The sequence below is a fragment of the Amphiura filiformis genome, chromosome 19, assembly GCF_039555335.1.
Source record: "Amphiura filiformis chromosome 19, Afil_fr2py, whole genome shotgun sequence".
NCBI lineage: Eukaryota > Metazoa > Echinodermata > Ophiuroidea > Amphilepidida > Amphiuridae > Amphiura > Amphiura filiformis.
Genome location: NC_092646.1, coordinates 38142678 through 38163044, shown reverse-complemented (window position 1 = coordinate 38163044; position 20367 = coordinate 38142678). Strand labels below are relative to the sequence as shown.

The 20367-nt window shown below is 37.5% G+C and overlaps 2 protein-coding genes across 2 annotated transcripts; both read right to left on the bottom strand.

The window, feature by feature from the left end:
• Positions 1–1013: 1013 nt before the first annotated feature.
• Positions 1014–5731, bottom strand: LOC140140567 (CD320 antigen-like). Its single transcript, XM_072162325.1, has 5 exons — positions 5668–5731; positions 4307–4345; positions 3436–3582; positions 2561–2677; positions 1014–1144 (listed from the first exon to the last, which is right to left on the bottom strand). The coding sequence occupies exons 1-5, from the start codon at positions 5729–5731 to the stop codon at positions 1014–1016; spliced, it is 498 nt and encodes a 165-aa protein (XP_072018426.1).
• Positions 5732–8267: 2536 nt separating this feature from the next.
• On the bottom strand, positions 8268–12132 carry LOC140140566 (neuropilin-2-like). Its single transcript, XM_072162324.1, has 6 exons — positions 12114–12132; positions 11734–11891; positions 10863–11012; positions 9666–9801; positions 8618–8787; positions 8268–8423 (listed from the first exon to the last, which is right to left on the bottom strand). Exons 1-6 carry the CDS (start codon positions 12130–12132, stop codon positions 8268–8270), a joined length of 789 nt encoding a protein of 262 aa, XP_072018425.1.
• Positions 12133–20367: the final 8235 nt, after the last annotated feature.

The following is a 20367-nucleotide window of genomic DNA, read 5'->3' as shown; positions in this document are numbered from 1 at the left end:
AGGTCTACTTAAATTTAACAAGTCTTACCACAATTCATCTCATCTTCCCCGTTCGGGCAGTCTAATATTGAGTTACATCGGTGGCTCAATTGAATGCAATACGATGCAGGACATTTAAACGTCTTGTCTGGACATTCGAATATTTCTAATAAATCAATAAGAAATGTTTACCATTATCTAACATTTTACAATTACTTGAAGAAATGGAGAAGATGTCGGCAAAAAGGAAGAAGTGCACCTAGTATTAGAAAAATGAAACAGCCCTTATTTGTGATTTGCGTCATATCGTTATGAATTCGGCAGACCGCCGAATCCGGATTCGTCTTTTTGATAAATTCATGTTGCCTATAAATTATTTTGAATTGGATAGCAATTAAGGATCAAGTGCTCTAGCTGTAGATGGCAGCATATCAATTTTTACCGGTGTTCAGCGTGATAAGTAGGAGAAAGAGGGCGACATACAGGGTTAGCTAACGGTACAGCGCAGCCCGGTGGACGATTATCTACATTAAAATTGATATGCTACCCTCTTGATCTAAATTGGTAATCCCTTGAAAAAATAATACATGAGTAACACGAATTTACCAAAAGCCGAATACGGATTCGGCCATCTGCCACATTCATAACGAATTATAAAAGACCAAGATTTTTCTTATGCAAAAAATTAAAAGTTATCTTAAATATTTTAGATCCTAAACTTACCACAGTTTTGTAGGTGCGTTGCATCACGACAACCCACGGGATACCCAAATCGATCGAATCCATACAAACACTGCGTTTCGAGGGGTGCACATGCGCCGTTTTTGCACATCAATTGAGTTTCACTACATTTGTCGGCTTCTTTGATAAAAAAATGTTTACGTAAAATGATATTATTTTATTACCATTCAAAAACAAAGGCGAAACCAAACAAGCAGTTTGCTAATCAATTATGCAGAAATAAATTGGCATGGTATTGTCCAAACGTTCGATGAATATAAGAAGGAGCATAACTTGCTCAAAAAGAATTTTTTTTATGTTAACATACCACACTCTATTGGTTCGTCTTCCCAGTTTTTCCCGGAGCAATCCCTTTGTCCATCGCAATACGCATGCGCAGGAAGCCAGGTGCCATCAAAACACTGAAAGCCAATCAAAGACTCATCTGCAGGTAAAACAAAATATCACGTCGTAAACTACCATGATGCGGTAAACTATTACCAAGTGTGTAAGTAACCAATGATCCTTTATTTATTATACGCGCCTAACTCCTAACTATTAGTGCTTGAATAAAAATTGTCCAGATTTTCCTCGAGGTGCTTGTATGCCTGTTTAGTAAATTATATAACTCCTATACACGTGCACGGCAACAGAAAAACCTACACTAAGTGCAATCTGTCTTTAAACAAATATTTTGCAAAGTAGAACAATCAAACTAAGGCACCACATCCAATTTGGTCCTATAGAACTATTGGTGCCCGGTTAGGTACCGATGACTCTTAACATCGCTCACTGGAGATAAGAATTAACAGTTGCATAGTGTTATTGTTTTTCATTTAAATAAAAAATGAATGCACTGTACAAATGTTCAGGGTACGATAAAAAGTGTCATCGACATCGGTACCTCTTCGGGCACCAATAGCGCTATAGCGCTAGTATAAACAATTACATATATCTATGGATAATAATGATAGCATTTATATCATACGAAGTAGGTTAGAAGCCCTGCTATGAATATCATCGGAGCATAGAAATACTCAAACATATATACAAAAGTATAGATGATCAAGTTAATTATCATTACGTTTCACTACCTATGATAAAAAATTGAATTCCCCCTGAGATTGGTATCTGTCAATGAGTTGTACAGATCACAAGGATGTCATTATAGCTCGAGGCAGTATATAACACAAATGGATCAATGAGTTACATAAAAATGACCTTGTGTGGTATTTAGTTCCCAGGAAGTGAGTTTTGCCTGAAGATTTCACACCACCAAATCTAGCATTAAAATGAGCAGAAATTTGCATAATTTTAGCCAAATTTGGATTGATCATGATTAGTAATATTAATTCCTGCAAGTATACCACAGTTGGGAGAGATCAAGTATTTTTTTCATGATTTTAATCAGCCTTTTCTATACAGAAACACTGACACGATTTTGCCGGTAAATTAGCTAATTCCCAGACATCATAGACTTTGAGGTCCAGTCGTAAAAAATAATGACGGTCAACCTATATTTTTACCCACCCAGAGGGGTCAGGCTAGGGTTAATTTCAACCATCATAGCTGTCGCTAAGAACTGAGTCGCTCCTGCAAAGAAAAAATGACGTTTTCTGAAGGCAAATTTAGTACATATCTCTATGAGGATTTATTTGGTGGTGTGACATCTGAAGCAATTTGTGGTTAAATGTTGATCCCTCACTACAAGAGTTATTACCGTCGATTTGGTTGATAAAAAAGTGAGACATGATCAAACCTCTCCAGGTAACAAAACGTAATGTGCTTTCCCGCAATTCTTATCCTACGGATCTATGGACTCGAGGAAAGGAACACAACGACACAAAGACACACATATTACCGCAACTGATCTCATCTGAGTTGTCAAGGCAGTCTGATATGAGATCACATCTTCTATGGTTTGCAATGCATTGGCCATTATCACACGTGAATTGGCCGCTTTCACATTTCGGATACGCTGAAACGAATCAAGACACGACGTTGCAAATTTGTGTGCATCCTCATCATTTCAGTTCGCTAAAACAGCATAATACAACACACTTTCAAGGTAATCCGTCTTACAACCTGGTAACACACACACTCGCTGCTGTGGTCTTTACAAGAGTAGGCCACAGCCATCTCGCTCCATCTGATGCCAAATGCGTTGCACCACGCATTCCTTGGTTACAAGGTAGGTGGACGTCACCTTCCCACGGGTATTTAATAGCATAGAAAATTTGAACAATGATGGCGCTATTTATCTTCAATCTTGTTTGCATCTTTACAAGGGGCGGACACTTGTAAAATCGTATTAGAACATCAGCAAAAAGACTAACAAATGACAAATCTTTTTATCATGAAATGTAAGATTTAACTGATATTATTTGGCTAATTTAGATTACAAATATATGTAAATAGCGCCCTCAATTTGCACACAATGTTTATAAAATAAAAATTACCACAAAAAGCAGAAACAGACGAATAATTTGATATAGAAAGGAAAAGCTATGTTAAAAGTTGCTGCAAAATATATGCGTATATACGATAGCTGTTGATATTATTCAGGTCTAAAATTGAACATTATATAGCATGTATAATGTTTTGTTAGAAAAGTTAATACATGATCATATCAAACAAGCGTATTCCTCGTCGGCCTTCCATAGCCCTTACAAATTTATTTTCTACACCTCCATGTTTCCTGACAATCATGTGTCCAAAGTACTTCAGCTAACTCACCACATTTATTTTCATCCGTTCCATCATCACACTGAGTTGTGAAATCACACAGATATGTGATAGAAACACACTGTCCATTATCACATCGGAACTGATCGGGTCTGCATCCGGCGGTGACGTCATATGGATTTGTGGTCCGCATTGAACCTGACATTAATAAGGGATTGTTTAAAGACGTTTATTGCATTAACTTGTAATAATATTCAGGCATGATTCTAAAGGGTACTTTCAAAATTCTATGTCTATGGCTGACATCAATCATGTAATCGGTGTACGATCATGAAATATAGGCTCGTAACCTCTCAGTTATGATGTATTGTATACTCACATATCATGGCATATCATTGTCATCTAAAGTTGCTCTTGCTTTTGGTTCAAGCGGTTTGCTTCGAGTGACGACTTACTGTTGGGTTTTAACTCGGATGTATGGGAACTTTATTCGGAAACATCCTTTCATCATGTTCAATATTGAATGGTTATCTGTCTCACCACAAGTTATGTCCACCCACGTTGCTTATGTGGTCGAGGATATGTGTAAATTACGAACTGGTCACATTTGCCAAAAATTTGAAGCATGTAACAAAAAATTAACTTACCATTACATTTAAGTTCGTCACTTGAATCGAGACAGTCGTAAGTGCCATCACACACGTAAATGTCTTGAATGCATTCTCCTGATAAACAGTTGAATGTTTGATGTGGACAAGAAGGGCTTGTATCTGAAGTGGTAAAAAGGCAGACAAGTAGTCATCGCGTTGAGAACAATACACAGATCTCCAAATTTGTATGACTACCCCTTCTAGTGGAATAGAAAAATATATAAAAATTCGTATATCACTGAAATACTACATTTAAAGAATCTTGCGCTTACCGTACTGTAAACTAAGACTTCCATTCGCTGCAAAGTCATCTATGTCAAATAAATCAAAAACATAAAACTTACGCAACTATGAAAATTGCATTGATTGAAAATGACAGAAAACGGTTAAAGATATCACAACGAATAACGGTTACTGCTAAATGACAGTGAGTGTACCTACAATGCAAGCATAAGCACAATTAGGGATTCAATCATGTTTCACCGTTGATCATCACCGATTAACAACGATGCTTCCGCGTCGTTTGCGTATGGTTTACTTCGCGAGGGCAGCTTTAGCTGCCCGAGCGAAGTAGACGTAGACGCGCCGGACGCTAGTTGTTAATCGGTGATGAACAACGGTGAAACATGATTGAATCCCTTTCAACAACGAAAACAAGCTAAAGATCGTCTAATTCACATGCTTCTTTCATTCGGAATATCCGTTTGTCATTGCCACTCAACCTTACAAGAAGATCGATGATAACGCGTAACCTTGCGTTCGCGTATACGCTACTGGAACAGTGTGGATTCATCACGGATTAACAACGCTTGGCTCCTGTACAAAGGTATAGGAAGAGTTGTTGAAACACAATTCAACAACTGCAGATATGCTATCCTTTGGCTCTGAACTATGTGATGCCCTGTTCTATAATTCAAGAGAATTCACGCGTGACACGCATTTAAGAGCAAATTTTAGAGGATTTTAGACAAAAACGCATGGTAGATTCATTTTCATTCAAACAGACGATTATACACTTGGTTATTGAAATTCGGATTACTTTGAGTCGTATACAGTTAAAGTGTCTTTCTTTATGTTTTCAGTCTTACCTAATTGCTTCATGCAAATATATTGTGATGTTTCTCTCGATGCACACGGTATATCATGCCAATGATTGGTAGAGTGGATATTTTCAAGTTGTATCAATGTGCATCTCTCAAGCTTCCCACCATCTGGCTGAATGTTACTCCACCTTTACATTTAAAATAAATGAAGTCAGAGAGATACCGTAGAATTCCGTCTACAAGCACAATGCCTCCAAATGATTGTTTTGTTTTTGACGAAAGGAAGACAGCCTCTACAAAAAACATTACAATAAATTGGTCTTTCAATAATACATGTTTATACTACCGCCTGTATCAGAAGTGTAGTTGCTAAAAGTCTATTGTTTTTTGTGAAGGGTGTCTGCATTTGTCGCTTTCGTCAAAAACACTAATTTAGAGGCATATATGCATGTAAATGGAATTATACGGTATTACAATGCAGTCACCCATTTGCGCCCAGCATTTCGGCAAACAAAACGGTTAGTATACTTTTAACTTTAAGTAAGAATTTAGTTTTCAGAGTTATAATGTTAATTGTATATCATACTTACTCTGCAGGTTTTGTCCAATCTGTATAGCTGAGTGGCCGTCCATCTGTCCAACTATAGTGTCCATCAGCTCCACTTAATGTCAAGCCTTTAATTGAAAGTTTAGAAATTCAATTCACACCTTTTGATTTCAACATTGATTTGACTCAATATGATTATATTGAGCCACAATGTTGAAACTCCGCACCAAATTTAGCGCTAGTCCGGTAGCTCTGCTATATATGAACGGTAAATATATAATATAGTGGATATCAAAATTAAGCCTAATGAATGATCATTTCTACTTGGCAGTAGGTCTATATTAACTATATTATTTCAAACAACTTACCAATATATGCTGTTGATTTCTTCCCGCCTGTTTTAGCTATAAGTAAAGCATGCACGAAGTCAATATCGCCTTTATTTCGAATACTAACAAGATGGCCGCCTACAGCTTGACAATTATCTTCAGCCGTCGTCCAACGAACAAGATAACCCGCGTCTAGGAATATGTAACAGTGGCTCGAAAAGTATGCCCAGCCTTCCTGACACGCTTGATCTGCGAGTTACAATATAACAACCGCGTATTGCAAGTAAAATGCATAAACTTGAAAAAACAATAAAACATGGATTGCGCTTAAGATAGTCTCGCTAAGTTAACAAAATTATTGTTTTGCTGTTCTACAAGACTATTCATTTCCATCTTCCAGAATCCTTACGTGGAAAAACCCTAAGCTATCATATCGCAACTCGTTGGTGTGACCAGACCAACCGTTTCGGTTTCTTTGCAAAGGATTTCGGGAATTACCGATTAATTTTCAATATGAACCTCCCTATGGGATTTCCAATATGAAAGTCCTAAGACGATATCATTATACATAGTTCATGCCACTTAGCATTTTGGACGGATGTCTACTTGAAATTGCCGGCAATTGGTCTCAACTCCTCCGGAATCTATTATCATTAAAATGAATGTTCAGTCATGCACACTGAATTTTAGTTTCAACTTCACTATCATTGAGAAACACTATACATACGAGTACAAGGCAAGAGATCTCTTTCACCATTTGAGATCTATTAGTACATATATGTTAGCGCTAATCAATTTGAAAACTTGATGGAAACTGCTCAAAGTTCTGAAAATGTCGAATATAGAGAACATAGCTGTCTCATTGATGAAGTCAAAAGCCTTTTTAAAGTCATCATAATTGTCAACATTGTAAGCAATAAGCAAATCGCTGAATGGACCTTTTTAAAGACCCATTCTTAAATTAGTAGGGAGCAATACAAACATCATACCTGTTTCATTCCTGAAAGTTGCTGGTTCGAATCGCTTAGCCTCATACTCTGCCAAGAACCCAAATCCTGGTTCAATCAAATCCCCAGACACAAATTTTAAATACATTGTATTGAAACTGCTGTATACCATCTGATCGCCAGGAGGCCCCAAATTGCAAAATCTTTTGATCAAGTTTCCATCAAGACTTTCTTGAATATATATTCCATTCAGATTGCATTGTGCAACGGAATTTATGTCAAATTCTAGGAATGCCAGGGAAATATAGGTTCCTTCCTCTGTCGTTATGGACCAACCACAACGGCTGCTTCTGTAGTAGGGATCGGGGTAGTTTACGGAAGATATGAGGGCTTTGGGTAGAGTGCACTGGTGATCGTAAGAACACGATGGGTGGCCAACACTGCATATTGGAAGCGCTGAAATGAAAGAAAACAAATGAAACAGAACAAGCGTGCACCAAGGATATTGATGAAGATTGTCAGATATATCTTTATATTGGTTCGGGGATACTTAGGTAGCACATTATTGGGCTATTCCATTTGAAATTCACAATCCCCTGATGGCTCTGAAAAGAGCCGTTCACTGAAAATTGCCCCTTGTCAACAGAGAGCAAGCAAATCTCGCATATCTGCTAAAATTGAATGTTTGGTAGCTCTGAAAAGAGCCGTTTACTGAATACTGTCCCTTGTCTAGAGAAAACAAACAGAATTCGCCTATCTGCTAAAGCTTGACAGTTCTCAACTTGTCCGACGGCGAACCCGCTAAAACCACGCTAATTGTTATGAATTCACGTCGTAAAAGCCTATCCCACAATTAGTATCCCCTTGGTTTGGTTGAAACATTCAAAAGTTATTTTCCGCATGTTTCCTTTACTTACGATATGTTTTGCATCCAATTACGTCAAATCTAAGACATATCCCACGGTACCACGTGACTGGATAGATTCGGACCACATCAGCGTCTATTGACGGCTCCAAGAAATTCCATACTAAGCTGTTCCTGTCTGAATTACCTTGTAGGATCTATTGGGGGAAACATTTCACCACATGTTTTAATATCTCAACGTATTTTAGCCATTAAATCGATGGTGACAACACTCATTTAGTCAAGTACTTGCAGCATAACCTTTGTGAGAATATTTGACTTAACTTATGTAATTCATTGCCACATTGCTATATAAAAACTTGATATTGTGGTCACCTCCGTGACAGATAGAAAACACCATTGGAAACTCGAGTAATAAATCTGATAATAACATGACGTTGATACGTTGATAAAACACTTCGCTGCGATAGAAAACATTGAGCACCAAAACACAACATGTTTTTTATTTTGCTCTACTAATTACCTCATCTCCTAGTTCCGATTGTTGTTGTACATCATCGAGAAAGAATGTCACAGAATACGCAGTGACCCAGAAGTCTTCATTTCTGCAACCCTGTGTGACTACCGCCCGGATTTTATTCGATATCGTAAGATAGACCTGCAATAAATCAATTAACTTGGGTTAAAGACCACCTAATGTAAGAAGTAGCACATGGGAATAAACATGAGATGTTGGTTATTCTGTCTTCTGGAGTACGTACAGTAAAAGTTGGTAAAATATTGGGAATTGTTTAAGGGAACTGTAACGGCAACCGTTTCCGTATTTCCTCCTGACGAAATTTTGATCTTTACCTGGATCCAAGGTCTAATGTCGTCAAATGTCGGAATCCAGCCACTTCCTTGTGACTGCCATGTTTGTATTCTACTACTATTCCACGCGTGAAGAGAGTTCAGTTCACTCGAAGCTGTAATATCTTCATCTGGTATTAGATTTGATGTCATACCGAGTGGATATTCACAATCTGTCAAAATAAAAAAAATAATATTGTGATATTTGAAGCCAATGAACGATACAGTATCCAAATAACCAATTTTAAGAATTAGAACATCCGAATGTCCAAATGTACTAAAACCTTTGTGGTAGACAACTCGAAGATGGTCTGAGATATTACAATTCAACTGCCCCAGCCGCAAACCCTTGCTGTTGCAGAACGCGCGTAAGACAGAATCTCGCCACAACATTGACTGGGATTCCACAAAGGTTTTAGACAAGGATGATAGAGAATTTAGTGAGGGAGGCCATCCAAATCGAGCAAAAAAGAAAGCGATCAAAAATTAAGGACTGGAGTTGCCATCCTCATACAACGCCCTCATTCAACTAAGTTCACCAATGATCAGCAAAAGGGCAAGCCTGACAACATCATAGGACTTCTTCTGATGAAAGTCAGATTGAAGGTTTAGAAAACCATCCAACAATAGGTACAATTCTGGCTTACCCTGCGCACCCTGTGTTTTAGGGTTAGGATTAGGGGAGTAGGGTTATACTTGTGCGCAGGATATACCAGAATTAGTCCCCAAAATATCATACGTCGTATTATGTGCTTTTACAGTTTACAATGGTTAGTATCACCTAAAAGTATCTTTCATTGATCTCTACAACATGAGATGCTGTACTCCAGAGAATATAATAACTAATTATTGATTAACATTAGATATCACCAATAATAGGCCTAGTAGTGATCCGATTGTCACAACAACTATCAGTGACCAATATTTGTATCTTTTTTGACATCGTTTGGAGTCCCGAATATTACATCTTTTAAATTTATTTCACTTGCTTTAGTGATAAATTGATAACAGTATTTCAAAATTAGACCTAATAATAATGTTTTAATCAAACCGTTGTCGATACAGCCATACACCTCCATACGTAGCGCTACAAAGTTGACCCATTCTATTGGATGAATGCGAAGAAATATCGCTTGGATTGGTGGCTCAATAACGCATGGAGTTGGGCAATGAGGGTCCTTGTTTTCCTAAAACAAAGTATAAGACATTCACATTAATCACACACGAGTATTGTATACTATATCGTAATAATAATAATAATAATAATAATAATAATAATAAATAATAATAATGATGGAGAGTATTAATACCGCGCAAAAATCATCAAAAAGATCTCAGGGCGCGAAAACAAAAAAGCAAAGGACACACAGTGAAACACAAAAAACCTTAAGATTCAGGGAAAGCATGTTTGAAAAAATGAGTTTTAAGACTACATTTAAATTTAGCGAGAGAAGTGATATTGCGGATGGTGTTGGGAAGGGTATTCCAAGCTACAGGGGCAGCATAACGAAAGGAACGCATACCGACAGATGATAAATTAACACGCGGGGTCCTGAGAAGTATTTCAGATGATGAACGGAGGGAGCGTTGAAGAACATAAGTACAGAGAACTTAGTAATTATTGCATACTGGCAAATACCATTTAGAACACCCTTTTATGATAAAGGAGTGAATGTTCTTAGTCTTCACTAGTTTGCAACAGAGTTTTGGAAATAAATCTAAAGCTGAAACTTATTTTACAACTTTGCTACGTTGCGTCTGGATACATCAGACTGGTAGGCGGCTAGGTATCGTCGTAATGGCCCGGTCCCATGCATGAGATACGTTAAAGTGGAGTTCCCCAGTTGTATGATGAAGTCTTGTTGTTCCAGACACAACGTATCAAAGTTGTAAAAGTTCCAGTATTAGATTTGTTTCCAAACCACCATCATTTTATAATGTTTATCCATATTAAGGGAGTGTTCAGAAATACTTTGGTGGGGGGGGCTGGTAAAAGGGAGGGGCCAAAAAGTTTTGGACCTTAAAGAGGGGATCAAAAAGTTTTAGGTGGTAGGAAAGGGGGGGGGGACAAAAAAGTTTTCCTAAATATGATTTTTGGTTGTCCAAATGACAAATATCAATGCACTTGGAGGTTTATAGTCACTCCACCCTGTATTGTTATGTAAAAATAAAACAGCGCCTGCGTGTTATTCGACTTCCAACAGCCAAAAAAAAATCCTAACCTAACCATTAACCATTTTGTCCTTACTTTATATAATTCTTCTCGTTTGACGGGTCGGTTCCATTGGATTCCATCTTCACTGAATGTTAATTCATATTTTGTCACCCATCCGCCATTTTCTGTTCCACTACCTTGTATGGAAATAGCACTCACAATCATTCGTTTGTCGAATCGAACCTAGAATGCAAATCAAGTGTTTTATTCTGCAGCCTAAAATGAGAATAAGTGATGTCGGCATTACTAATGCATTGTGGGATAGTTTGGTACAGTTGAACTCTGACCTGTCATGAATATTGCTTTTTTGAGCTTACAAAGTATTGTTTATGTTTTACTAATTTAAAAACAAACCAACAAAAATATTGAGATTACAATATTTTCGCGTCTTCAAAACATTTAAACAATAAGTCGAAACACAAGGATACAATTTTCCAGATAAGTGAGAGCTCATCAGTACCAAAATTGGCCAAAACTGTCCCATAATACCTTTGGAATTTAATGCCGACATCGCTTATTCATACGATTCAAAAATCACAACCTCGCCTGTATTAACTGTTCCGATTAGATGATAATAATATATTTTACTTTGGTTACTAAAAAGTGTTTTAGGACTTCCGACCCAGTCTGTGTTTCCAGATTTACCTTGTCAGACCTTAAATCAGATTGAAGTACAAAGTAAACCTGAGAAGGTCGTCACAAGTTGGGAGTTGTGGCTGTGGGGCTAAGATGAGCAAATGGGACTATATGACAATTGAAATCACGAAAGGGTTCTGAAGACAGATATTCTGGTAGGCTTATATCCTATCCCTTTTCTTCAGCTTTTCATTGTCGTCTAATTGTTCTCCTTCACACATCGGGGTCCCTGGATCTTAACCCATCTGGCCTGATAGTAAACAAATACCTGAAACCACTGCGATGTATTATCTGCAGGGCGCCAGTAAGATGAATTCCTTAGTCGTCCATGTGACGGGCTGTGTTCGCCATCTATAAAGCTGGACGCTGACAACTGACCATCGGTAATGTGACCACTCTCCAGACCAAGAGGAAGTGGACAGTCCGCTAAAAGAGATATGAATAAAAAAGTGGTTTATTGTTACTTTTTGTATTAATTTTGTAAACGATGGAGATACAAACATCCTTCTAGTTAAATTTACTACATGGTATTGTAAAATTTTTGCAAGAATTGCTAATTTGAGTGAATTCAAAGGTTTTTCAGAAGCTGAATTTACCGCGTCGCAAAGCAAACAGATTGATTTTTTTAATATTATATATACTACTGACCTGGTAATAGAGTAGCCATGCTATCTTCACATTCTGAAATCAAACAGAAGTACAGACGGATGTTTTCCAACTTGTTTCTTGGTCACAAAAAATTGTCATGTTTTCAAATATACCCAAGGAGTGTTTTTACACCCCAACTTCCAAACAAAAAGAGTGAGGTTTCCGATACATAGTTTTTATCTAAGAGTTTGCGAAATGACGTTTGCAAATTTACTTCGACATCTACATCAACTTCTTTAATATTGATTGGTTTTCTTGCAACAGCCTCTTAACGATGTAATTCGGGAACGTGTATCAATTTAAGCGTCCTTATGGCAAAGTTTTGAGCCCATTGATTTACACGTAAATGTGTTCTTCTTCTAGGTATTTTCACAGCAGAGTGGTGTTGCATAGATAATCATGTAGACGGTAAAGTAAACTTAGCTGTACGGCATTATAAAATGTAGCCTACAATATCTTAGCCCAAAAAGTGCACTTGAGCACTTTCTCTAGTGGTAGTCTTTTAAACAAATAATTTGAATGACATCCCGATTGACACAAACTTCAGCAGAATAATTAATGCATTGTCTGATATTTGGTATTGTTTGCACATATCATCCAAGTTATTCCAACATTTCTACTTCTTTACTTACCACATTCGAATTCGTCAGAGTGGTCCGGACAGTCATAATTACCATCACACAAAGCCTCCCAATCAACACAGAATCCATTGGAACATGTAAAACCAAAGTCAGTACATGGTATACCATCACCTGCGTCCCGAACAAAAGAGATGATGTCATGAATACGTTTTAAAGTTTCTTGATATTTTATTAAATTAAAAATATAAATGTGCACCAAATTATATGTTTTTGAAGATACAGTTTCATGCTTTCACAAGATTCGTTTATTTTCAGAAGCCAATCATGGCAATAAGTAAAATTGAAACACTGCGATGAGTTTTAAGAACTTGAGGCTCTATGCGAATGGCTGGACGAAAAAAAAATGATTGCCAAACAAGGAAGCCTCATGAAACTCAATAGAGTATATAATTATGTAGCAAAGAGATGGTATCTTGTCCCTGACAGAAACAACTAAAAGGAATGTTATTAGTATCTTCTTAATAACGGCAGTGTGGGCAGTTATGTGGCCGACGAATGCAAGGATAGCAAGCTCAAACTTATAGCCTCGTTAAGGCAAGGAGTCTGACTGAATTATATTAAGCGCAACGTTGAAAACACACAAATGTTGTAACAGAAATTATGGACTTACCGGCGTCATGAAACTGTTGTAAGTGCAACAGGAACCCTTTGCTTCTATAGTATACGTCAGACACAAATGTCATCCACATATCACTACTTGCAGACGACAAAACACGAAGTTTTGTACTTCCTGTGGCCACAAGCATGACGTCATTTCCGGGTATTTGTCCATCTCCGACTTGTAATGTGTCATGATAATAAGCAAGTATTTGGGACAGCTCAAAGTCTCGGATAGTGAGGAGTACCTTTGCACCAGGTGAAGCATGGAATAAGTATAGACAATCCTGATTATTAGGATAAGGATTAGGGTAGTTCTGGGAGATGACTACATAGACGACATCCGCCGGTAATGGTAAAGTAATGTTTGGCAGCCAATTTGTGCAAATGGGAGCTATGATGAAGTTATCCGTATCTGTAAGAGATAAAATTTGAAAAGTAACTCTCCACGCGAGTGTCGACAGTAGACGACAAGTTTCAAAAATATTTTTAAAATTGAAAAATTCCAGAATTGTAAATTTTCATGACCATATTTGGAATAAGCATGAAAAATGGATTAAAATGAGTACAAACAAGCCTAGTATTGGTTCAGTGGTTCTTGAGATAGCTCTTGATAGGCCTATTTTGAGAAAATATATCAAAAATGGACAAAACGTCATTCAGATAGAAACGCGTCCTACATCACTGTTGTTTGATAATGTCTTTGATTGATGGTGCTCCAAGTTGCATTAAAGTAGTACAGTTTGCAAAGCGACGAAAAAGGTACAAAATGAGGTACAAACCGTCTGGCCCCGATATGGTGTCAACGATTGAGCGTTTTCCCTTCATCATGAGGTACGGAATCTGACTATCTTACCATATTTACAATATAATGGCTCGTGATGATAGATCAGGAAACCCTTGTCATCTATAGTTGGACATTAACGAATGGTATGTTTGATCGGAGAGTGTGTGAAACTTACGACATATTTCTTCGTCTGTGTTGTCCAAGCAATCATTGATGCCGTTACAAAGAACTTCTGAATCGACGCACAAATCATTGTTACACTGGTAGTCACCACTAATGCAATAGGATTCCAAATCTGGAAATAAGAAAAACAACTCTTTAATAGTGAATTAAAGGTACGTGACCCGGTTGTCATCAGCTAACTCAACTCTTTACCGCCCCAGATTTTAGTACCAGGTGATTTTTTTCTAATAGCCTCGGTAAAAGTTCTGGACTGGAATATGTTTCGTGTAGAACAAGAACATTGTAGGTTGATGGTTTACAGGCGGACCTGATAAACATCTTAGCTTGTATATATATAGAATCCAAATTGCTCAAATCGAAAGAATGCTTGGACGATGGACCTTAATGTAATGTTAAAAACATCAATGGGTTTATTGTCATTTTGAAGCAGATTTTATATCTATTGACTTCAATTCGGCAACTGTCGGGCTATTCCAAAAAGTCGAATACGGCCTAAGGATTTCAACCAGGACGATTATGCGACAATGAGTAGTTTAACCTACTTTTCAAAACTGATTTGCGGTATACACAAACAGGTTTTATTCTCTGAACACGGGATCAACGGGTTAAAGTCCCCTCCGAAGGACGAAATACTCATTTGCCCAATTCTTAATGTACCGTGCCACGAAGAGATTGCAGCAGTATTAGCCCAGCAAGTCGTCAACGCAGGGAATTGAACTCTCCCCACTGTGTGACGCTCTCCTACAGAAGACCTTACTTCTTTAGAACTTTTAGAACTTTACTTTTGGAAGAACGCTCAGAAAAGACGTGATATTACCTTCATCTGTACTGTTGATTTGTTGTAGTCTCATCATCAATCCCATTGGAAGCCTTTCCTTGACATCAACAGACACATTACCATTCATCGACAAATTATAACCTCCATAATCCAACGTAGTCGCTGTCAGCAAAACCGTTGTTGCTGGCGACAAGAAGTAGTCATCAAAAGGACCGAAATACTCAGGATAGAACGGAGGCAGTGGTGGTACGTCGGATTCCCAAGGAGTGTAATCAATAAAACAGCCTATGACGTTGAAACTTATCCACATTTTATTGGAATCTGAAACTACATATCGCAATCTCATATCTCCACCTTGGCGCAGAATTACGCTTGAAGATTTCCCCGGATCATGCCCATTCCCGACTACGATAGTATCACCGTCGCAGATGAATAAGGTGTACTGAAATTGAAGACTGATTTGAGTTCCCTCGGAGGATGTAATGAACCAAACACAATGTGGTTTAGCTACGTAGATGTATGGAAAATTTGGTGTTGATAAAGCTTTTGATGAGGAGGAGTGGGTCAAAGTGATGTTATGTTCTGGATAATCCCATAAGCACTTGGGTAATACATCCTCTACGAGCATGCCTGAAAAAAAAAGAAAGATTGTTGATCATTAACTGTGAAACACCGAAATACAATGAGACAAGGCAATGGAAAATCATTTACTCTGTACGTCGGAGTACAATAGCCTGGAAGTGGAATGTCCTATCATATTAACCAATGTTGCTTCTACATTACCAGTAGAGATTAATGAAGTATACCGTCACTGGGCGGGAAAAACCTCATATGTACTTTTTGGATGAAGCAAACTCTTCAATATAAAGTCTACACCTACAGGGCCAAAAGTAAATATGAGATGTTTCCTGCGTGTACTTTTGGCCCTTGAACATGGATGAATAAAATCTACACCTACAAGGCTTTATCCATGTTCAAGGGCCAAAAGTACATTATGAGGTTTTCCCGCCCAGTGACGATACTCTATTGTGATTATACATATTATAAGGTACACCATCTCATAAAATTACTTACTCACTATACGTTCTACTGCCGACAAAGGAGAAAACACAAAATATCACCGCTTCTTTTGTACAATTTGTATTACTTTTACTTCTGGATCATCACCCTAATTTATGAGCCTTAGACGGCTGCTTATCGATGTTTGATTAGCGGACAGAGACTTAAATATTCTTATTTGGCATAGCAACATATATAATAAAATCAGAGTAAATAAATAACCGTATTGTATCAGGACCACAATTTCACCTTTAGGTTTTTCGCATATATAAGATCGTTTCAAAGCACACAATAGGTCATTCCATCTGTAGTCATCAGCTATAGGCATTTCAACACAGTCTTCCTCATGATGGTCGCTTGGTTCTCCATCATTCCATCCCACATACGTGACCGGTGTTCCGTCACTCCATTCATAACCTGTAATGAAATGGAAAGTATAATACTGGCGCTAGGGCTCGAACCACGTGGCGACGGCATCGTGCTGGGTACTTTATATAAAAGTCATGACCGGTACCACAATACTGCTCGGGATTACCGTATTTCAAACCAAATTTGACGAAAAACAGACCCGAAGTTATGCACGTTTTTGGAAAAAAATGTTCGCAAATTTTGCTAAAAAACGATGAAAAATTGGCACTTTTTAGATAAAATAATTTAAAAAAAAAAAAATCTTTTTATGAAATCGAGGGCCATCAATAAATTAAAATGGCTGAAAATGCTCCACGGGTCTAAATTAAGTGGCTACCCGAATCTGTCGCACATCCCCGTACCTTTATTTCCACTACCACTACGAACCCCGGGATTATACTAAGGACGAATCTGGTCCCGACTCTTCGAAAGAGGGATAGCCATAACGACATCCATGTGGGGGTAAATCTATATGTAAATACGCTTTTCATTTAGTTGCTAAAATGGCCGTGTCAATGCAGGGAAGTGCCACTAGGGAAGTGTGACTGACATGTTTTAACGTATGCAATCAATATTTCAACTGCACTAAATGATTTCAGGTACATTACCTCTTTCAAGTGTGATATCATTGAGACCAATCCAATGCGAAGCGCCAGTATCCCTTTAAAAATATAAATGTGACGTGTCAAGTCAAAAGCAGACACTTTTGGGCAGGATCGTAAATGGTTAAATACCACTAATAGGCCTGGGCGATATATTAAAATACGACGAGTAACTATTTGTTTTCATGGCATTCGAAAAGACCGCATTAAAATCACTGAAATTGATCAAGTTATATAGCCAAAAAAGTACTTTTTAGAGTTTGATGCTTCAAAATGGTAAATTTTCTCTCATTATATGACATTTTTATTGTAATAGTACCAAAATTCATACGCACGGCTTCGGTTTTTAGTAAATATTCGCCCTATCATATTGTAACTTTCAGCTTCGAGGGCGCACTGTCATTTTAAGGTGTTTACGGTTCAGTGCGTTAAAACAAGAAAAGTCTCAGGTCAACCTATGTTGAATTTTTGATCATTTGGCATCTAAATCATATAGTTTCACCTGATATTAGTGGCATTGAACTGTGAGAGTTCTGAATATGAGAAAATTCCACCCGAAATTAAGCATTTTCCCATTGAAACCCGTGTAATACATAATTAGTGGTATTTAACCAAATAGAGAAATAGCCAAAAATCTGCCCTGGGTGATTTTTGCACAATTTGGGTTTGTTGCGAATTTATGATGCTATTAATGTTTAAAATATTGTCTGGGAGTTTCAGACCGGAATATAACTGGCATCTTGTATTTTTTGGGACATTTTCAAGGTAATTCCTACTCTCAACATTGTCATTAATATCTTTAAAGGTCGATATCTCAATTTCCAATTTTATAATACCATAATTAACTAGCTCAATATCTTCGCTTATTTCATTGGGGAAAGTGGCATTGTGGAGCAAAATATCTCTATATTTAAGATATGTAAAAACCTCAAAATTGATAACCTGCCCAAAAGTGTCTGCTTTTGACATGACACGTCACAAATGCTTCTGTTATTTTTATATTGTCACGATTACATTCATATTATATTAATAGGGCAATGGTGTAAGAACAAATCAATCAATCAGTTAATCAATCGATAAGCCGTCGCACCATTGTGCCCTTATTTAACTTTATTGCTAAGTTAGATTTAACTGGATGCAACTAACTGAACATGTTGTGATGGTTGTTCTGCTTGACAACATATTAGGGTTATTGGTATTGCTCATGGCAGCTGCACACCTGTATGTTGATCGGCGTAGGGCGTCGAGGTCTTGTTCATGTGATGCGTTATGATAATGATGTTGTTTTATTGTTATTCAAATCTTTTGAATTCACTTTACAGATCCTTAAACAATAATTTTATTTGTCATATTCCACCCACGTCTCGGCCTCAGCTGCAAATTGGAGTAATAATTCACCCAATTCTAATGCAAAATACCACCTGGACCTAATTCAATGGTCACATCCTGGAAAGCAGGGTGCAAGTGATTAATATGGGAACCGGCCAGACTCTCATGTCGCTTGCTGACCCTACATTACAGCAAGTTGCAATACACCGAGTGACAAACTTTAATGAGCTATGACATCATCACCCATTATTTACATCTCGCCGTGATTTAATAGTGTATTTACTATGTAAATAACTACTTTCCTTGCTCCACAGTGTAATGGGAACTAACCCTTTTTATGCTAAATAGCTTTCCCCAATTTTACGTGCTGAAGGCCACACTCGCCATGCCTCAGTAAACATCAATAGAGGACTGATTTCCGTGTGTGAGAATTTCTGGCGTATGTGCATAATATTTGTGTATTTGTCAAATGCCAAATATGGGCATTATGATCAATATTTATGAATATTGCAAGGTATCTATAGGGAAAATAGCCAGATTGTGTCCAAATTTGGCTAGAATGTGTCTTATGGTCAATACTATCGAGTGAGTTTGATATTTTTATGCATGAACTGTAGTATGAATGACAGCACGCTGACATCCACTCCCACTACGAAATAGTGAAAAGCTTGGTTGAAATTACATCAGATACCTGTATCGGTTTTTAATTTTTAAAACTTTTTGGCATGTAATATGAAGATAACATTATTAATTGTTAATTTGGGCCAAAATACATTTGTTTAGCTTTCAAAAGAAAGGAGTGGATACGTGCAATTGGCCTATACCCTTGACTGTATGATTACAACGTAGTCAATTTACCACACACGGGTGAATGGGAGATTTTTTTTCTTTTTCTAATGATCAGCCAATCACAAGCATTGATTGTGCCTGTTTGTCTGCAATGCGCGTGCGTCACGTCGCTCAGCGACAAACGGTATGACAGTATGTAGCTGTCAGGTGGACATGATTAGAAGAGAATGTTTTACTTCTGCATTTTGTGTTAATGTGACTGTTTAAACATTGCTATTCAGCTAATTTCGGATTGAAACAGAGCGAAGAGCGAAACATAATTGGTCTCAAAATGATGATATGATATCAAGAAGGTACTCACGGTTGAGATAAAACGGTCTGAATGACAAACGATTCTTCTTCTTCCGATTCAAAGCTGACCAGATCAGCAGCTTCATTGTGACAAAGAAGACGAGCAAAAACCCAATTCTGTGGTGAGTGTCTGCTGCTTCTCTACAGATGGCAATTTTAACGAAACACGGTGAAAAACATTACGACGAATTTCAATATGTATTATTATATAACAAGTATTATTTTTCAGGTGACTAACTTTAAAACTAAAAGGGGTCAAACCCATTACGGGTGAACGTAGAATTTTGAATTTGTTTCTACGCTCACCTGTAATGGGTTTGAGCATGATTTGTCATGATTTTGACATCACAGAATGTATATACATGTATATGCATTTGTGAACGTAAGTGAGGGTATGCTGTGAAACTAGTAGTAACGGTTGCCTTTTCCAGAGGTCTATACTTTGAATTGGTATGTATTATTATATGAATTCAAAGTTCAAAAACCAATGATCGGTTGTTTAAGCTCCAGCCGCCGTCAGGCGACTTGACGACGTATGACTTATTGAATCGTAGACTGTTGATTGTATGTTCTGACGTCACAAGTTATACGTTGTCAAGTCGATAAACGAACTGAATAATTCTGGTGACGAAGGTTGTAACTTAAACAACACAATTTATGGTGAGTAACTTCATGTGTTCCGTTCATAATTAAAAAACCTTCATAATTATTTGACTAGCAACATACCGTA

What these genes read in the sequence shown, in the direction of transcription:
- LOC140140566 (XM_072162324.1), bottom strand. An exon ending in GTATGGCTGTATCGACAACG is followed by an intron (nt 8,788 to 9,665) that starts GTTTGATTAAAA and finishes TTATTTTGACAG; the next exon opens with ATTGTGAATATCCACTCGGT. An exon ending in ACATTAGACCTTGGATCCAG is followed by an intron (nt 8,424 to 8,617) that starts GTAAAGATCAAA and finishes GATTTATTGCAG; the next exon opens with GTCTATCTTACGATATCGAA.
- LOC140140567 (XM_072162325.1), bottom strand. Translation starts at nt 5,731, where the DNA reads ATGGACACTATAGTTGGACAGATGGACGGCCACTCAGCTATACAGATT. An exon ending in AAGTCTTAGTTTACAGTACG is followed by an intron (nt 3,583 to 4,306) that starts GTAAGCGCAAGA and finishes TATTAATGTCAG; the next exon opens with GTTCAATGCGGACCACAAAT. An exon ending in AACGGATGAAAATAAATGTG is followed by an intron (nt 2,678 to 3,435) that starts GTGAGTTAGCTG and finishes GATTCGTTTCAG; the next exon opens with CGTATCCGAAATGTGAAAGC.